This window comes from Arvicanthis niloticus, chromosome 17 (genome assembly GCF_011762505.2).
Source record: "Arvicanthis niloticus isolate mArvNil1 chromosome 17, mArvNil1.pat.X, whole genome shotgun sequence".
NCBI classification, from domain to species: domain Eukaryota; kingdom Metazoa; phylum Chordata; class Mammalia; order Rodentia; family Muridae; genus Arvicanthis; species Arvicanthis niloticus.
The window spans coordinates 54,235,013-54,254,504 of record NC_047674.1 but is presented as its reverse complement, the minus strand read 5'-3'; the positions used below and the strand labels follow the sequence as shown (position 1 = coordinate 54,254,504).

At 49.1% G+C, this 19,492-nt stretch overlaps 1 protein-coding gene across 2 annotated transcripts; it reads right to left on the bottom strand.

Annotated features, from left to right (window-relative positions):
• Nucleotides 1-216: 216 nt before the first annotated feature.
• Mrps18a (mitochondrial ribosomal protein S18A) lies at nucleotides 217-17,714 on the bottom strand. 2 transcript variants are annotated; one of them, XM_034521670.2, is made up of 6 exons: nucleotides 17,561-17,714; nucleotides 10,879-10,910; nucleotides 6,810-6,917; nucleotides 3,977-4,100; nucleotides 3,575-3,644; nucleotides 217-626 (listed from the first exon to the last, which is right to left on the bottom strand). In XM_034521670.2, the coding sequence occupies exons 1-6, from the start codon at nucleotides 17,670-17,672 to the stop codon at nucleotides 482-484; spliced, it is 591 nt and encodes a 196-aa protein (XP_034377561.1). In that variant the 5' UTR covers nucleotides 17,673-17,714; the 3' UTR covers nucleotides 217-481. The 2 variants fall into 2 exon arrangements, with proteins under 2 accessions (XP_034377561.1, XP_076771398.1); XM_076915283.1 differs by lacking the exons at nucleotides 6,810-6,917; nucleotides 10,879-10,910; nucleotides 17,561-17,714 and adding an exon at nucleotides 4,916-6,759.
• Nucleotides 17,715-19,492: the final 1,778 nt, after the last annotated feature.

Here is a 19,492-nt window from a genome sequence, read left to right as displayed (position 1 = left end):
GATGGGAAGGGGTGCTCAGAGGCCTGCTCAAGTTCCTGGATTCAACTGTAAGCCACTAGTAACTGACAATCACTAGGCCTCCGACTACAGTGTGGTGCCCACCAGCAGATGACAGACCTGCTCCAGCCACACTGGCAGGGCCCACTGCACAGTTCCATACCCTGCACAGGCGGGGAACTAGCACAGGTCCATACTTGTAAGCACTGACCACACGGGGAAGCAAAGAGCCTGCTTTATTCCATTTCCTTGGGTAAGTCTCCTGCCCCGGCTCTGACCTCAGCCCCAGCCAGTCAGAAGACCACAGTGGCCAGGAGATCCAGCTCCTGGCTGCCCCAGGCTCCCAACACCACAGCTGGGCAGATCCAAGGAACAGAAGTTAGTTCCAACATCCTTGTGCTGTTTGTGAAGGACAGTGGTTCTGGTGGGAGGGGCAAGTGCATCTTCTGGAAGGGTCTAGTCAGGCTTCAGCAGTGTTGCTCCATTAATGCATCAGCTTCAGAGGCCTTCTGGAGTAGCAGACATTGTCCTTCAGGAGTGGGGACCCTACAGCCATACCCACCTTGTTCCAACGGTGGCCTCTCTTGTAGATCGGCTTGACGGACTTGGGAGCCCAGCGAGTCAGATAGCTGTAGTGGGAACACAAAGAGGTTGCCTGATGGGCAGGCAGGAAGAGCCAGACATTGTCTCCTGGGGCTGGGCTGCAGGGGCTGTGCAGCCTCCTTCACCAGTTTTCCTTTGTCAAAAGGCAAATCCTTTTTTGGGGGGAGGGAGGAGAAACTGCTGTTTTGTAAACAGATGGGCTGGGCTCTTGCTGCCACAAGTGCGTGGTCAGGGTTGAGGCAGGGTCAGGCAGTCCAGGCCCGGCTCCCTTGATCTTGTTGTCAGTGTGCATCCACAGTGCAGGCAGAAGGCAGAGAAGAGGCTGCTTGGACAGCAGGTCTCTGGCCTGAAGACAGAGCCTGGAGAAAGCTCGCACTCTTCCCAGCTGGCTCCTTTAGACGCCCTAGCCTCCAGGGAACTTCCCAGGGCACCCCAATCGTTGCAGGACCCCATCCCTCACCCAATAGGAAGCAAGGGATGAGCACAACCGTGCAGTCCCAGTCCAGCAGGTTTCTGTAAGTGGGAGGGGCAGGGAAAGATGGCGGCCACCCATGGCCCTCTGGCCTCTCTGGGGATAGCCTAGGCTGATTGTTCCTGGAAGAGTAGTTCATAGTCCCAAGACTGGGATTTACTCTGTTCATAATGAAACCTGGCTCCTGATCAGGAAGGCCCAGCCTTCATACTCAGAGTTCAGCCACAAAGGCCAGGGGTCCTCCTGTGTTCTATGTGAAGTTGAGGCTTGCCCTGGCTGCCTCTAGAGGCCCTCAAGTATTAGTTTAAAAACTAGTATTCCTGGCAGAAATTAAAATTTATTTTTTGGCTGACATCTTCTGGCTGACAAAGGATTGCTGATTCACGCCTTTCCATCACGCTCCTTTGGACCTTGGTCTTCAGCTGTTAGCCTCATGCAGAGGGAAAGCTACGGGAGGTCCATCCTGTACCCATGAGTGCCGGGCACAGGAGGTAGGAAGATGAGGCCTTCCTTAGTTGGCTGGAGATACCAACCCTGTACTGGGGCACCGCCTGCACAGGGGCTGCTGTTTCTATGGTCAGTTGTTCTAGGACAACAGGTTAGTCCAGCATAAGTTCCCTCACCACCAGCTGGCCCTTTTGCTGGCCTCTCCCAGTCCCCAGAGGGAGAGGTGAAGATGGGGTTTATGAACAGGCCCATGAAACAGGGTGCTTACCAGGACTCAAGGACTTCAAAGACCGCGGCTGAGCAGACTCTCCAAAGCTACCCTCTGCTCCTCAGTAAGCCTTGGCTGCCTCTGTGCCACACGGAGCAGCCAGCTAACTGGGGTAGGCTGGGGGGCATCCAAAGAGCTCTGTGGATACCTCAGCTCTGGCTAGAACTCAAGGCTTTCCTAAGCCAGCCCCTCCCTCCCTCTCCTGAGCAGGGTCTGGCCTGGACACACGTACTAAGCACAGGAGAGAAGGAGAGGGTGCACTATCCTCTCTGCTGGAGAAGCCAGTGCTGTCCCAGGGTACTGAGGACACAGAGAGGGAGCCGGACCTAGGCCCTTGAGTGCAGCTTAGGGACCTTTGGGTGTAATCGTAGTGTCCCTTGTACAGAGATCAAGTACCTCCTGAGCCAGGACTTCCCTTCCCCCAGGATGGCCTTTTGCAACTCAAGAGCCCCTACACATCATCAATCCTGTGTCACACTGAAGGACACCGGATGTAAGGGAGGGAGCCTGGCCTAGCTTCAAAGGCCTGAGGGCAGGATGGATTGTGTCCTCAGGCTTGCTGCTGTCTCTTAAAAAGCCAGGGTTGGGGGTGGGCTCAACCCCAAACGACCAGAGCATGCCCTGCTCCTTGGGGCTGCTGGCAGATAGCCTAGCCCTCTCAGCTTGGGCTCAGAATCTAGGGATGGGGGAGGCAAGGCACAAAGAAGCATGCCTATATGTGGTGGATAGCCCTAGCTTCTTGTTGTCATGGTAACTCCACTCCTGGGAGGGGCTGCGAAGGAGCCTGGCATTCATTTGATACTTATTGACTTGTGTCTTTATTCTATGGATTCCCCATGGGCAAGAGATTTACCGCAACACCTATATTACCTATCTCTGCCCTCTTTGCCTAGCAACCAGGTCTCCCAGCCTCCACCTAGGCTCCGGCCGGGATCTCTGCCGCGGTCGGTTGGGGCTGGGGAGTCTTGCTCTGCCTCAGTCCTGCAGTGTCTTCCTCACTATTACCAGAGGCAGCCTGACACACTGGAGGTGAGAGGAGCTGCTGGTCACGGCATAAGAACGGCAAAGTCAATTCTAAAGACCCAGCTCTTGGCTGAACAAGGGGATATTATAGATCCAACTGCCCGTTAGTGATGTCAGGGAAAGAGGAACCAGCAATAGGACAGCTGTCTGAGAGTTAGGTGAAAATCTGCTCTCACTGAGGAGGGGCCTGCATAGCCACCTGCTGGTGCTGGAGGGCTGATTTGCATCTGTTCTCAGGATAACTCGATGGCATGGCAGTTGTGTGGGCTGTTAACTGCATGACTACAGAGCGTGCACTGGTGGTGGCTGGCTATGCAGGCTGCTTTGATGCAACACTGTACACGTCACCCTATCCCAGACAGTCCTCCCACAGCTAAGGCCTTGCTCTGCCCTGTAATGACCCCAGAGCTAGAGAGGGCTGGGACATCAAAGTTTGTAGAAGTGCTCTGACTTCCCCATAGCAGCTCTGTGTGGTACCAACAGGGATTGACACAGTCTAATGCCCAACCAGCAGCTTCCCTGCCCCTGGGTCAAGGCCCTCTAGGACAGAAAGAGAAGAGCTGGGCCAGGAAGGTGGCAAATAGCATACAATACAGCCATGGCAGGAACAGTAGGTGTGTGTTTGGGCTGGCTGGGAATGGAGCAGACAAGCAATACCCCAGCTCCTTGGGCTGCTGTGAGACCCATGGGACAAGCTCCCCTAGAATGCAATGAGATCCAGAGGCCCCGGGATGCTTGGGTTAATTGTATGCATGTCTTCTTACCGGTTGAGATTGGGTTTTTCCTTTGGTAAGCATCCTTCTGGAAGCCGTGGTCTGTGATTTGGGAACAGACCTGAGTGGAAGAAAGAACATATGAGGGGTCAGTCTTCACAGTTCTGAAGGGGCCCCGGGTACAGACCACAGGAGTAGGCAGGAAGTGTGTGTGTGCGTGCGTGCGTGCGTGCGTGCGTGCGTACGTGCGTACGTGCGTGTATGCGTGCGTGTGTGCGTGCGTACGTGCGTGTATGCGTGCGTGTGTGCGTGCGTGTGTGCATGCGTGTGTGCGTGCGTGTGTGCGTGTCGCACTTAATCAATATTCCGCTCACCACCTCTCTTCCAGCTGTGACAGCTGGCTGGGAGGAGGAACTGGAGTCCCCACCACCCCTTAGCCTTGGGTACTGTGACCTGCTCGATGAGCCATCTTCACGCACTCCTCGATTTTTCGGTGTTCCTCCCGGCACAAGCCTGTGACACTCCGGGGCAGCATGCCTCCATGAGGCCGGATGAACTGACTGAGCAGCAACACATCCTAGTGGAAACCAAGAATAGGAATGTGGGTCGGCTGGGTTTGCTTGTATGTTGGGAACCTGAACCATGGGCTCCGCAGGGCTCCCAGCACCTCCTCCAAAATGTTCTGACATCGTCAGATGAGACCAGAAATGCTGTAGTGAACCTTTTACTACCAGACTTTCTTGGTATAAGATGTCTGGTGGCCATTGTCCTCTGCTGATGGGACATATAAATAAAGTATTTTCACGAGAGGAATGCCTGTTTCACCTCAGTCCCACAATCGAGATAGCACAGGTGAAGTGCAGAGACAGCTGTTTCTGCTCAGGTGCTAGGCAGGCACCTAAGCTGAGGAGGAGGGAGCCAGATGTGAAGTTCAGCCGACATTCCCTAAGCCCTGTTATCCTGAAGGGAAGGGGCCTTAGGCTTCCCTGTCCCCCACACCTAACAAACCATGTGGGAGAAGTCTAGCAAGAAGGACAAACCCTCTCCCCCACTACAAATGGCTCAAAGAGTTAATACTTGCCCTTGCCAGGGCCCAATGCCACCTTCAGCAGCCGCTTGTCCCTTTAACAGTCTGATGCCTTGGCAGCCATTTGCAGTACGGCTGCAAATCTGTTTTAATCACTAAACAGCTTTTAGGGACCCAGGTCCGGAACCCTCAGCCCTACACTCATCAGAAGCAGGTAACAAGACTTGACTAAGCCACAGCTAACATGCTGGCTTGGATCCTCAGACTCTTCACTGCAGGCTGCAAGCAGCCAACAGCTGCACACAGCTTGGGCCATCAGTGCTCCTAGTGGAAAGGGGAAAAGGAAAAGTAACTTTAGCCTTTACCTTGGAGAGAATTAGATTCTTCTCTTGGAAAAACAGAGCCAAATCAATTTCCTGGAAACGCCAGTAGGAGAGTGCCCAGTGTGTCTGGGCAGGTGTGGGCGTGGCCTCCCTATTTGCAGCTGAGATTACAAGCATGCCTGTATATTCGCTGGCATCCACGAGAAGAGGCCCTGACCTCAGCCTCTTCTGCTGCACTCGTTCGGCACTTGAGAGGACCTAGGGCGGGGGAGAGCCTTGCTCCTGCCCCTACACCTGGGGGTGTACTGAAGCCAATGTTCCCGCCCAGGAGATTAGTTGGGTCACGCTGTTCAGATCTTCCTGGTCTTATCACCCGACCAGGAAGGATCTTTGCCCTTAGTCATTCTGTGCCTTAAAGGGGGAACTGGGGCAACACAGGTCAAACTGGTCCAGAGCCTGAATCACCTGAAACCCCAAAATAGAGTGTTCATGTCACCAGTGAGCACTCTAGAGAACAAGTGTGGGGTATCCAGAGCCACGTCCTGTCTTCTGCAGGGTAGCAGTTAGCACACGGGCTCTGCCTGGCACCTTGGATTTGAAGCCTAGTTCTGATACTTAGTGCTGGGTGCTTGCGGCTCATTCATTAACTTCTTCATGCTTGAGATTCCCTCATTGCAAAGCAAGGACGAGGAAGTCCCTACTCCATAGGTTTAATCAGAAATCTAAGGGCTGGTAAATGGCTCAGCCAGGGAACGTACTTGCTGCCATACCTGACTATCTAAGTTCCATCCTTGGGGTCCACAAAAAGGAAGGAGAGAATTGACCGACCCCCATGCCTGTGCCTTGGCATCTGTGCCCTCACACGTACACTCCTCAAGGGAGAGAGAAAGAGAGAGGGGGAGAACGAGAACTAAGTGAGCTATATAAGGCCTGTGACTGGCCAGGACAGGGCCTACCGGAGCAGGCCCCACACTTGCTATGCTGTCTGCTTCTGGGTATGGTCACAATCATCTCCTTTCCCAGATGCAGCTGTTCTGGAAGAGCTAGAGCAATTGGGTAGTCTGGAGCTCCACTGTGGAGAATGTGTCTGCAGATCACACTGTGAACTGTCTCATTATCTAAGGGGAGGAGAGCCCAATTCAGACCTGACTGCATCCATGGGAGAACTAGCCCTGCCATTCCGAGCAAGGCCACAAGTACAGTAGTGGCTTCCAGCCCCACAACCTGTAAGAACTCTAAAAATGCCAAGCTGATTGGGTCTGTTTGACGCTGAGTTGTTTGAACAGTGATTTTCCTTTAAAAAAAAAATGTGTCTAGATGAGTTTCCTCTATGTATATATGTGCACCACGTGCTCCCCAGTATCCTTGGGGGACAAAGAGCATCAACCACTCTATACCTGGAGTTCTGGGTGGTTGTGAGCTGTCATGTGGGGGGCTAGAACTAAATTACGGCCCTTTGCAAGAGAAGCAAATACTCTTAACTGGTAAACCATCACTCCAGCCCCATTATTTGTTTTTACAAAAAAAAAATTCTTGAGATTTTATGTTTATTTTATGCATACAGGTGTTTTGGCTGCATGTACGTGTGAGCACCATTACATGCAATGCCTGTGGAGGCCAGAGGAGGGCGCTGGACTCTTTGGAACTTGATAGATACAGTTCTTAACCACTGTGATCCTGTTCAGAACTGAAGCCATGTGCTCTGGAAGAGCAGCCAGTGCACTTGATCACTGAGCCATCTCTCCAGCCCCCAGCCCAGGATTCTGTCAAGCACCTTAGAGTCTATCCCATGGCCAGGGCTGACAGCTACCAGACAATGTGCTGCCTTTGACAGCCTTGTGGAATGCAGCTGTCACTACATAAGGAGGACAGTGCTCAAGATAAGAGGCCCCTGACTCCATAGAATGCAGGGTACGGTCTTCACATCCACACTTACCTCATAGGTATATTTGTGCTTCAGGTTCCAACGGCAGATGGGGCACTGGCCTGAGGGATTAGGGGGATTTGGAGTTGCCTTGGGAGTTTCTGTGACTCGGCCTTCAATCTAAGAAGCAGAAAAAAAAGTCCAGTGTGAGAACCATGGTCAGACACGACATCATGACATCATCCACTTTGAGCGCACCCTGCATGAACGCCAGTCAGAGCTTACTTCTGGGGGCCACATGGCAGCAACTAACAGGTTCACTTGCACAGTGAAGATTTTCTGTAGCTGCTATATGCTGGGCCTTGGCCACAGGGATATTATTTGGTGGCCAGATAGGTGATGAATACCTGTAATCCTGCCACCAGGTGGCAGGGGCAGGAAAATTGTTCAAGGCTAGCCTGAGCTACATGGTATTAGGTTCCAAGCCAGCAGAGGTTATACAGTATGAATCTTGCTTCAAATCAGACAAAAATAGACAATGACAATGTAGACAGACATGGAAATTGGTAACTTAGAAGAGTGACCTCGAGCCGGGCGGTGGTGGCGCACACCTTTAATCCCAGCACTTGGGAGGCAGAGGCAGGCGGATTTCTGAGTTCGAGGCCAGCCTGGTCTACAAAGTGAGTTCCAGAACAGCCAGGACTATACAGAGAAACCCTGTCTCGAAAAACAAAACAAAAAACAAAAAACAAAAAACAAAAGAAGAGTGACCTCAACCTTACTGATGTTGCGACCCTTTAATACAGTTCCACAGGTAACCCCTAACCACAAAATTATTTTCATTGCTACTTCATGATTTAATTTTGCTCCTATTCTGAATCGTAATGTAAATATCTGTATTTCCTGATGGTCTTTTGGGGGTCGAGACCTACAGGTTGAGAACTGCTGAACTAGAAGAACGGCCTGCTGTTCAACTGAATGCTATTTTCCTTCCCGGACAAGCCATAATAAAATATCTGAACCCTAGGCTTCCCCTGCCTCTGGGAAAGGTGACACATGCTCATGGTTAAAAGTTCCAGATGGGGGCTGGAGAGATGGCTCAGCAGGTAAGAGTACGTCCTGATCTTGCATAGGACTGGGCCTTGGTTTCCCAGCATCCAGTTCCAGGGGAATCTGATGTCCTCTTTTGGCCTCCAAAAACATGCATATGTGTCCATACAGACAGCTAGACACACACACAGAAAAAGTCCCAAATGGCATAGAGAAAGATGTACTATTCAGAGAAAATGTCTGCCTATTCTGCACTTCATCTGCAGAGAACACTGTTCCCAGCTTTATGGAACACAACAAAGTCAATGCTGGTCCTGACCAGAGGTGATGTGTGCCCTGCAACTCCCTTTGGCCATGTGTGGGGACATTTCTGATTGTACAGTTGGAGAAGGGGTATTATGGGCATCTAGCAAAGATACATAGGGCATCTCTCACAACAAAGAGCACCAGGCAACGCTGTAGCTGAGAAACCCTGAGAACAGCAAAACAAGCAAGCGTCTGTGCGCACTGCTGCTCCTCTCTCCCTCTGCAAACACAGAAAACCCTGGCGGATGAACACAACCTCTAAAAAACAACCAGGGGCTCACTAGGTAGCCTTAGCTGGCTTGAACTCATAATGTAGAGTAGGCTGGCCTTATACTTGGAGTGAGTTCTGGGATTGTAGTTCTCTTTACTTGTATAACTTTGGATAACACCTTTTTAAAAAAATTATTTATTTTATGTATATGAGTACACTGTAGCTATCTTCAGACACACCAGAAGAGGGCATTGTATCCCATTATAGATGGTTGTGAGCCACCATGTGGTTGCTGGGAATTAAACTCAGGGCCTCTGAAAGAGCAGTCAGTGCTCTTAACCACTGAGCCATCTCTCCAGCCCCCGGATAACACCTTTTAAATAGTCTGCAGAGGCCACGTGTGACATGACCTTCCCATCAGGGATGTATCCTAAGACCCAGCCTTGGGATGGCTAAGTGTCCTAAAGCAGTGATCTGGGAGTCAGCTTCAATTGCAGGGGAGCTTAGCCCAAGAGCACAGTGGGATGGATTTGAGAGGCACTGAGACAAAAGTAACCTTGTCCTGGGGCTGGGGCTGGCCAAGGGACAGAGGCTAGAAGTTCTGCTCAGTTATGCCAGGCACCACTACCCACCCCTGCTTCTACCATGGCAACCCTAAACACGTCAGAGAGAAGCTGTGGGCCAGGGAAAATCTGAAGGTGCGTGGGAGGGGCCTTTCGGGCCCTAGGAGAGAGTGAACATCCACTGGCCTACTGTGCTCCGTTCTGTGCTAAGACGGGCTCACACATACCAGTCTATTTACCGCCCACAGCTCTGTGCGGCAGTCGCTGGATCTTACTTTGGAGGATAAACAGCCAGTCAGCCATAGTAGCACCTGGCCAGGCATACATGGGCTCACCCCAGAGCCAGTGTCTCCATATGCCTTCTACAAACAGCAGATCCACGCCTCACGTGAAAAAACCTCTTTACAAAAAGTCAATGCGAAGAGCACCAATAGCTGTTGAGTAAGCCTTCAATCCTGAATGCCTAACAGAGCCTCTGGGAGATGCTGGTACTGGTCATGAACTATGTAGTTCTGAAGAGTCTGAAGATGGCAGCTGAGATAGCCAGACATGGTCTGCCAGGGTCTTCAAGGGAAAGCAGAAACAGCCAGCAGCAGAATAAGGATCCTACTGAGCTTAAAAAAAAAAAAAAGAAAGAAAGAAAGGCTGGACCCAGGACAGCAGCTGTAATAGTAGGAGCTGCAGTGGCTGGGGGATTCTCTTTAGCACTGAGCACTCTGTACCCAGAAAAGCACAGGCAATATGCTACTTCAAACGTCTGAGAGCAGCTGGTGTGATGGCGCACACCTTTACTCCCAGCATTAAGGAGGCAGATGCAGGCAGATCTTTGTGACTTTGAGGCCAGCCTGGTCTCCATAGATTTTTAGGACAGTAAGGACTACACAGACAGAGAGACCCTGTCTCAAAAAACAAAACCAAAAAAGACTGATGCCACTCTTTTCTCCATCATACAGTTATAGGGTGAATGCTTTTTTTTTTTTTTTTTTTTTTTTAGCTTTTTTGTCATTTGAAACACGGTCTCATGGAGGGCAGGCTTACCTTGATCTCGCTATAAAGCTGAGGGTGGCCTTGAACTCCAGATTCTCTAAGTACAGGGATTACAGATATGCACAATCATGGCCAGATTGCTTTAGGTTTTAATTAGTGAATAGAGAAGTGCCTTAAGGATATGAAGTTCCCTAAACAGTAAGAATTGGGTGGATGCTAATCAGTGGGCAGGCCAAGGAGGTATTCTGAGAGAAGAATGATTGGGTTTCTCCCAGGGATAAGACTGTCTTAGGGGAGAGTACATTTGGCTAACTGCCAGAGAGGTTAAGCCCCTGGTCAACATGGAAGTTCTCGAGCCTTCTGGGAGCTCTGTAAGGTGGCTGAGAATTTCTTGGAGGGATAGAAGGCCATGTGAAAACAAGGTTGTCTTTTAAGGATTATGGGATAATCTAGGCCCCATGACTGACTCCCCAAGGGAGGTGACATGGGCCCAGTGAGGGAAAGGGGGGCATGGGAGGAAGAATCGTTCCAGCTTTCTTACCAAAAGACAAGCCAGGGCGCCAGGCAGTGAAGTTGGGGCCTAGGGCCTGCCACCTCCTAATGCATCAGTTAAGGGTACTAAGTCATTCCAGACAGACGGCAAGGCTCAGAAGGGCAGGCCCCTGGCCCTGGGCCAACTAACTCTAGCTCTGTAGGCCGGCAATACTGCCTTAGTTTCCCCTTTGGGAAACTGATTTATCACCTGCCAGAGAACATATCAGTAAAGGCCTCTGAGACTTTGTCATACAAAAGGTCACTTTAATCAAGTAACAGATACCTCAGCACAGGCACAGCGACTGTTCCTGATTAACCACACTACGGCACACAGCCGAGAAATAGTAGACTTCAGGATTTATGGTCTCAGAGGGAGCAGATCCTGGAGCCAGGAGTCCACATTGGGCCTCCGTCCACCATCCCTCAGAGGAGCAGCCAGGCGGCTCCGAACGTTAAGGAGGTCGTGAGTGGCCAACGCAGCGATACTTACTACAGTCGTCTTCCCTTCTTGGATCTTCACCACTACAGAGATAAAGGGGAAACATTAGGTCAGCCATTTAATAAGGAACAGCGAGTCTCAAGTAACAGCTCAAATTCTACAGAGGCGGAGGAGAGGAGCCTTCCGTCTGCACTCTCCCACGGCCCCTGCCTGGGATGGAGAGTAAGCAGGGATCACCCCTAAGTGCCAGGGCTCTGTGCCCTTGAGGCTGACTGTAGGCAAGCCTGGGACGCTCAGGCTGCAGCATCTCTGTAGGATGAAGGGGCTCCAGGCTGGTTTTTTTTGCCTTTTGAAGCTGAGATTCATCTTGATTCTGTCCAGAAGAATTGGCAAACTGAATAACGATGGCAGGAAGATTGCTATGAGTTTGAGGCCAGCCTGGGCTACAAACGTAAACCAGAAAGCTTTTGGAGCGGCAGGTTTGGAAGGATGAGAAGTACCCTTTGCACATGCCCCTTTGCAGACTCAATCAGCCCAAAGTGGTTTCTGTAATCTAAAACACAACACTGTGTTCCAATGGTGGCTTATCAGTGAGACAAATCCACTCCCCAAAATGTATCCTGAGAATCCCATGTCAAGCTGCATGAAACTGGTCATGAGGAAAATACTCTCTGCTCCATCCTTCTTCATCTCTCCCTATAGGGTTATGTTCTATTACTGTACCAGGGCCTCCTGATGTCTGAGGCGAGACCATCAGCTGCACACACTTCCCATCTCACCTCACTCGGCCACTGAATGACAAGGCCATGGTACTCAGAGCTGCCAGCTCACACACAGCAACTGTTCTTGGAGAGTCTCCCATGCTTCTGGCTCGTTTAGAAGGAAAGAGCCACAGCTGCTAGCAAGACACTGGTACAGCAAATCATCAATAAGTGCTGTGTTTAAGGACTGACATAGTGGTCACTGTCTCCTTTTAACTATGAGCTGCTGCAGTGGGAAGCTTGAGCTCCCATCATCTGAGAACTGCCTCTCCAGATACAAATGCCCAGGTACACAGGAGCTTGGCTACCACAGTTCGCTTTTACTGAGTTCCGACTAACATAAGAAATAATATAGACTAGAAAAGCGCCTGAGATCCTTGACTTTGAGAATCCCATGGGAGCTAAAGATCTCTCACTAGGAAAATATCCAACCACAAATACCCAAGTCAGCTAAGGGCTGGAAGAGGCCCTCAGCCAGCTGTGGGGTATGTGTTAGAGACCTGGCATTCCCTCAGACGTGGAAGGGGGTTCTTCTGCTTCTTCTTTTTGCCTATCATATTTTCTAGAATAAACATATACTGCTTCTGCAAAAACATAATATAAACAATAAAAAGAGAAGGGCCTACGGGAAAGGCAATGCTAACCCGACCCGAGTCCGTGTCAGCATCTGTGACCAGTGAGCTCTGTGACCGACACCTAATTGAACACAGGTTGTCTGGAATTACCCCTCATTTGTTTTCTGGGCAGACCATTCATAAAGAATCATTACTCCAAAGCAACCAACCCGAGAGCCCTCCATGGCCAAGTCCAGACACAGAAAACTGAAACAATGGCCAGAAAAACCCAGAGCCTTTCTTTGGAAAACACTGTAGCCACTTATGTGAACTAGGTTCCTGTGTCTAAAAGAAACTGCGTCACCTCACACACGGTTCTACTTGTCCAGAACAGACACCAACCCATGAACGGGATGTGGGTGAGACTCAACCTGGTTGTTAGCCTAGAAGCCAGCACAGCTGCAGAGGGAAAGTCAGCACGATGTGTCCACTGCAGAATGGCCCACACAAGGGGACCAGGGAGACCAGAGGAAGAGCCTATCTCCACCTCACAGTAGACCCAGGCACCTTAGAAACTTTGCTACTTTGAAGAACTCAAGTTGGGGGAGGGCCAGAGGGCAACCAAATGGGAGCCGCAGCAGGTAGGGGTAAGTTTCTGAGAAGTCTCAGGAAGCGAAAGCAGAGACACATTCTTGTACCACTGAAGTCAGCATCAGGACAATGGCCTGAAACACAAAGAGCATAAACATGTGGTTTCCTTCTTGGTCCAGGCACTTGGGCCCTAACCATGAGGTAAACAAGTCTAACGAAACACACATCACTCTAGGCAAAGACCCAAACCCTGAAGTCATCCCACTGGCCCCTGGAAGAGAGATCAAAGCCCATGGCAAGCTCCACTGTTCACAAGCTCTCCCACAGCAACTTCGAGCCAGTGAGTGTCTTTCTAGAAGCTAGTGGGTAAAACAAAATGCAGATACTTATCTAAGAGAGACAATCTGTCAAACCAGAGGGATGACCCAGGGAACCTAGGGAGACAGAGACTGATCAGGGTGGTCAGTTAGTGTAGTGGGGGAAGGCCCAGCTGGGGCCTGGAGAGGCCCTGAGCAGACTTTAAGCCTCTGGAAAGAGGAGATAAGAATCAAAAATAGTATTGCTTTCAGTGTGCATAGCAAAACATGGCAAAACCAAACAAAACCTGAGATCCATTTTGTCCTGGGTCCCCTCTACATTCAAGAGAAGCGAGGTAGATAAAAAAGCTGGTCTATGTAAGGTTCAGACACCAAGAGAAAACTTGTTTAGGAGAAGATGCAACCATGCCTGCATCCTAAGAGTTGTCAGCATGAAGGAAGCCACCCGAGATGCACTGCTTTTTAAGTAGAGCTGCGGCTGCAGCCCTCACGACAGGCACCCCTTGCCCACAAAACGATCCAGTGAGTTCACTGTTCCAAGTGAGGCAGCACATGCACTAGAGTCAGGAAGTCAGCTCGCTCCACCTCCTGGGCAGAGTAACAGCAGAACAGTAAGGCACAGTCCTGGAGGAGAGAAGTAGAGCAAGGATGGGAACGTCACTAATAAAGCCCAGGCCTCATAAAGAGGTCCTCTGAGTACTTCAGCAAATACTCCCAGGATGGAGTCCAAGACAACTGAATTATAACAGCCTGGAGCAAGCAGCGGCATGGTGAGGCTGCAATGGGTGCAGAAGTCCATGATGGACACATCAACTGTGGCTGTACAGACTCGACTGTTTAGTAAAGGAGGCAGAGAGGGGACACGGATGATAGAGGGGTGCAGGGCCCCACAGTACCAAGTAACTGAGGAAACCAAGGATCTGTGGATGCTGAGATCTAAGCAGAGCATGGTGTGGCTGGGAGGCAGCTCTCTGGCCTAACTGCCAGCAAGGCGTGTGCTTCTGGCCTCCCAATGCCTTCCTCAAGCACCATCTCCTTCGGTTCCATCATTTGAATTGCTAGCTCTTTAATGGCTTCCTGTGGCCCTTCCCTGAAATTCCTGATGGAATGTCCCTCTGCCCTAGGCTTCAGAATGAGTCTTACTGCTACTTAACACATTTTTCCATTAGCAGAATACTCAAATCCTAACCCCACCCCCCCAACTTGCTCGCCCCTCTCAAAGGTCTTTGCTATAGATCTGCTGAACCTATCAGAGAGCAGTTCTTAGGTTACTGAAAGAGATGACACCCACTCCCATTTGCCTTTCATCATCGGAGTACATTGTGCCTTAGGACCAGAGTTGTTAACTCACGTGTACCTGGTGTCTTGTTGTGAATGTCCTTCCTTCCAGGCCTCTCAGCGTGGTAAGGCAGGGAATCTCTAACACAATCCTTGCTAAGTCTGACACTGTCATTGATGAAATCACTGAATGTTCTTTGGCAAGTTAACTGCTAAGGGCCTTTCAGAAAAGGAGGGAACAAGAGGCAGGGCCTGTCCCAGAGCGCTGAGGCTGTTATACTGGAGATGGGGGAGTGCTGCCTCTACTTTCAACTCTACTTCCTACAGCTCAAGCTAGGCACAATACCACATCTTTACAACTGGATTCCCCCATTCACAAAATAAAGACAGCTATCTTTAAGGAAGACTGAGTAGAAGGTTTATAGAAAACTTCACACATTACTGCAAGAAGGCCTTAGTAAGTCACAGCATCCTCATTTGTCTCCCTTCAGTCTTGCTTCTTCCATAATCTGTTCACTGTCACTTTGGGCTGTACGGACCTGTCAATCACTTGCCTCCACCCCCATCTCAGAGACAGGGCTTACCTGTGTAGCTCTGGCTGGCCAGGAACAATCTTAAGTAGGCCAGGCTGTCCTTAGAACTCACAGAGATCCTCCTAGCTCTGCCTCTGCCTCCCAAATGTCAGGATTAACAAAGCCCGGCAGGGGTGGCATGGGCCTCTAAACCCCAGTGGTGAGGCAGAGGCAGGCAGGCAGATTTGAGTTTGAGGACAGACTAGCCTACAGAGTGAGTTCCAGTATAGCCAGGGCTACACAGAGAAATTCTGTCTTGAAAATCCAAACCCCACTCTAACCCCCACCCCGTTGTGTGTGTGTTAAACCAGCCTGTCTCAACATCAGCATGGCTGACAGTTTGGGCCAGGTGGTTCTTTGTTGTGGAGTTGTAATGTGTGTTGTAAGACATTTAGTGGGATCCCTATCCACTCACCAGGTGCTGGTACTACCAGTTCTGACAACCAAAAAGGTTTCTTGACTTTGTCAAATGTCTTGGGGCTGAGAATGGGGACTGGAGGACCGCCCCTGACTGAGAAACAGTGCCCTCACTGAAAGTTTATAGCAGCAGTCCTGGTACCTGGTCCTCATACAGTCTCTTTGCTTCGTGATTCTCAGTCTCATGAATTCTTAATATAGTTATATAGCTTTATCTTTGAAAAACAAGAGGCTTGTTTTCCACAACTGTTAATGTTATATGTATTCTAGTGTAATACTATTCAGCCACAAGCATCCTCGCTAGAGCAATGAAAATCAACTGTATGTGCCTTACCAAAGGGGAGAATGCACACGGCTCGCTTCAAGGTTGAGATGGGTGATCCAAAAGAATGTAACACATGACAGTGCTTCCACGTAAAAGCATATCAATTCGATTCAATAGTTAGTCTTTGGTTCAGGCTGTCTAAACAGTGGCTAAGACAGGAGAGTTGTCACAGGAATCTGTAGAGAAGACTCCAAAGACTGATTAGATAGTTTATCATTCCACAAGCTCTCCAGCTAAGAAGCCCTTACTCAGAAGGAATAGGCAGGTGGATCCTGTGAGTTTAAGGCCAGCCTGGTCAACAAAGCAAGTATAGTGAGACGCTGCCTCAAAAAAAAAAAAAAAAAAAAAAAAAAAAAAAGAAAGAAAAGAAGAAGAAGAAGAAGCTGTATGCTACATGCTACACTTCCTAAGGGATATGTGATTTGGGGCTATTATCATCTGACATGGTAGTTACCTTCAAACACATTATGAGCTTCAGCCCAGTGCTGCAGCAGGGGGACAGCTGAAAACCTTATCCAAGTCTGTCTGCTCTGTCATCCACAAGACCTCTACCCAGGCAGCATCTGGACCTTTTGTTTTCTTAGCAATGGTTCCATCTTTCATTTATGCCTCAATTCCCATGCATACTTGCTACTAGCATCCACCCCCACCCATTAATTATCTCTCGATTCTTCTGAAGTGAATTCTTTATCTGTCACTCTTTCTTTTCTTCTTCTTTTAATTGTCAAGACAGGGTATCTCTGTGTAGCCCTAACAGTCCTAGAACTCTCTCTAGGCCAGGCTGGCCTTGAACTCAATCTCTGCCTCCTGGGATTAAATGTGTGCACCACTGCCCAGCTTATCTGCCACTCTTAATGAAGTTACAGTTTAAAACTAAAAAGAGACCTCTTCTAAATTGCGTATACAATTATATACAATGGTTATCCAGTGGCTCCTTTGTTTTCTTTCTTTCTGCTCTCTTCAACCATAATTATTACTATTCCCAACTGGTTACTTCTCAGCTTTAACTAATATTTCCTGGTTGGCCAATTTTAAAGACATGTCCCTTCCCTCATCATTTCTTTTTTTTTAACTACATCACTTACTCTTTCCTGCTTCCCACAGAACACAAAAAGGACTATATCCAGAAAGACCTTTTCACTCGGCCAAATTCCATCCTTTTACAAGCCTGTTCAAGAAGCATCCTCTTTATGAAAATTTCCAACTGACTTTGCTATTTCCGGTTACAGAATCTCACTGTACTCTTTCGTGCAAACGGAGAGCTTCCATTTATTGGTGGGGGATGTATACATAGTTCATTAGAACCCAAGCGTCACAGGAAGCTGTGCTTTCTCCCTTTACAGTCCGTGCACAGCTTGACTCACAGCATGTGGCCTTCAGTAAGGTCTCAGTGGATGCCAGAATCTGGCTACTATTTCTGATTTAATATTAATGAAATGCAGACCTAACATTTAGCAATTGCTTCCGTCTTAGTTGTTCAACCGCCTTTGCACTTTGGCTGCTATTTCTCAAATTAGTAGCCTAGGCAGAGAAAGTGACCACCTAATCACATTTTTCAGAAAAGGACTGGTAAGGCAGGCTTTGCGGCATGCTTTAATCAAGGAGGAGGCGATTTGGAAAATAGGGGAGAATTAACATTCAGCCCTTTATAGCTTTTCTGAACTCTGAGACACTCTTTTCTTTGATCTTTAAATGACCAAGCCTTTCTCTTAGTTCTCCTTTACTTTCGGAAGGCACTAAGAACCGGGAGGTGAAGCAACACCGCCAGGGTCTGTAAAGCCATCCATCTAAGCTCCCGGCGGAGGACTGCACCTCCGAGGTCTCAGAATCGCGCCGAGAGGGAGGGGCACATCGGGGTTGGCGGAAGTGTCATAACACTCTTCTCAAGTCCTGGAGGTCTCTGGGTCCTGGCACTCACCTTCTCTCAACCCGCGGGCTGGAAGCCATAACCAGCCGGTCGCGGCGGGGCCTGCCAGGAACGCTTGGAGCTGCCGCCCACAGCCGGACACCAGGGTCCTGAGGGCCGCCATCTTGGGAACACACCTGACCTCAAGTGCACTTCCGCTTCCGGAGCAGGGGTGTGCGCAGCCGCTGTGCGGCGATTGGTTTGTCTCGTGGTCACCCTTCCCTTCTGTTTCTATCACCTCCTCTGGCTGCTGGCTGCTAGTCTTCAAAGTTGCCTGTTAGTCTCCCTTGGTAAATTACTCGCCACACTGTTTCCTTAGTTTTTCTTCCTGCTGGGCAGCTTTTGTGACTGAGGCTAGGCCTGTCAGGACAGATTGAAATGGTCATGGACACCGAACAGTGGTGGCGCACGCCTTTAATCCCAGCACTTGGGAGGCAGAGGCAGGAGGATTTCTGAGTTCGAGGCCAGCCTGGTCTACAGAGTGAGTTCCAGGACAGCCAGGGCTATACAGAAGAACCCTGTCTCACCCCCCCTCCCCCAGTGGTCATCCCAATGGTCATGGACTCTAGCTCTCAGCATCAGACATGGAATAGAATTGACCATCCATCCCACCTGCCGATCTTTGTTGCTTGTATACACTTTCAATTTTTGTTGTTTATATACACTTTCTCTCCAGCACGTGGTACCACTTTTCTTCTGTTTATTCTTTGGTTAGCTGCTTTGTTAGAGTTTACTTCAAACTTCATTCACTGTGGAAATGATCTTGACCTCCCCTCAGTAACATCCATCTTAGTGCTAACACAGTTGCTGTCACACTACCAGACTGTAAGATCCATTAAGGCAGAAATCTTGCTCCCTACACCCTCTTTAATTCCGGCACTCTGGAGGCAGAGACAGGTGAATCTCTGTGAGTTCCAGAACAGCCAGAGCGACATAGTGAGGCACTGTCTCAAATGCATATATACATACATACATACATACATACATACATACAATGCAATTTTTGTTGACTCTCATGACCCAGTTCCTAGCCCAATGCCTGATAGTTAATAACATAACGATACAATGTATACCTGTCAGTGAATAGGTAGAACTTGTTTTACAAAATAAATTGTTGCAAAGCTTAGATTAACTAAAGCATGCCATACTCAGTAAATATAAGTCAGTAAACAGGACAATTATAAGGATGGCTCTTTTCATAAGCTTGACATATTTGCCTTATAAAATTAAAATCAAAAAGAAAATAAAATTGCCTATTTTCAGATTTCAGATTTTCAGGACATGTAGGCTGTTCCACTGAGCTACTTAAGAAAGGAAAATCATTCACACCTCAATTCTTTCTCTTGGTAGTAAGAGAAACTTAACATAACCTGATAATATAGTAGTTATGTTATTCTGATTTTTCTGGTGAGAAAAATTAGGACTGTTAAATGACACAGCAAATTCTCTGATGATGGGAAGAGAAAAGGCCTGTCATACTGGTACCCCTCTGTGCTAGGTGGATACAAACAGCTGCTGCATGGGGAACTTTGTAGCATCACTGTAGACAAGAAGAACAGGAGAAATACTGTGTGGAGCAGAGGCAGATACAGTTAAGAAATTTGAAAAGTCAGTTGAGGTGGGATTGATTGACACATAGATCAGAAGCAGAAGGCTCCTGTGGGGTGCATATCTACCTGTCCCAGCCAGGTTCAGGACAGTTTTGACTAAATCCCTAGTTTTCAATTTTCTCCTGCATAGATGACCTTGGGCCATGCCTCCTGTGTTTTTTTTTCTTCCATAGTCCTTGTTTTCTTATTCACTTCTGGGACTAAGCAGAGGCCAGGGCAGTAACAAAGCCCCTCCCAACAGTTGTGGACTAAAGCATTTAGGTGCCAGCCCTTCCCCACATAATCTTTTGTTGTTATTTTAATCAAATTATGTTTTGGGGTGCTGGAGAGATGG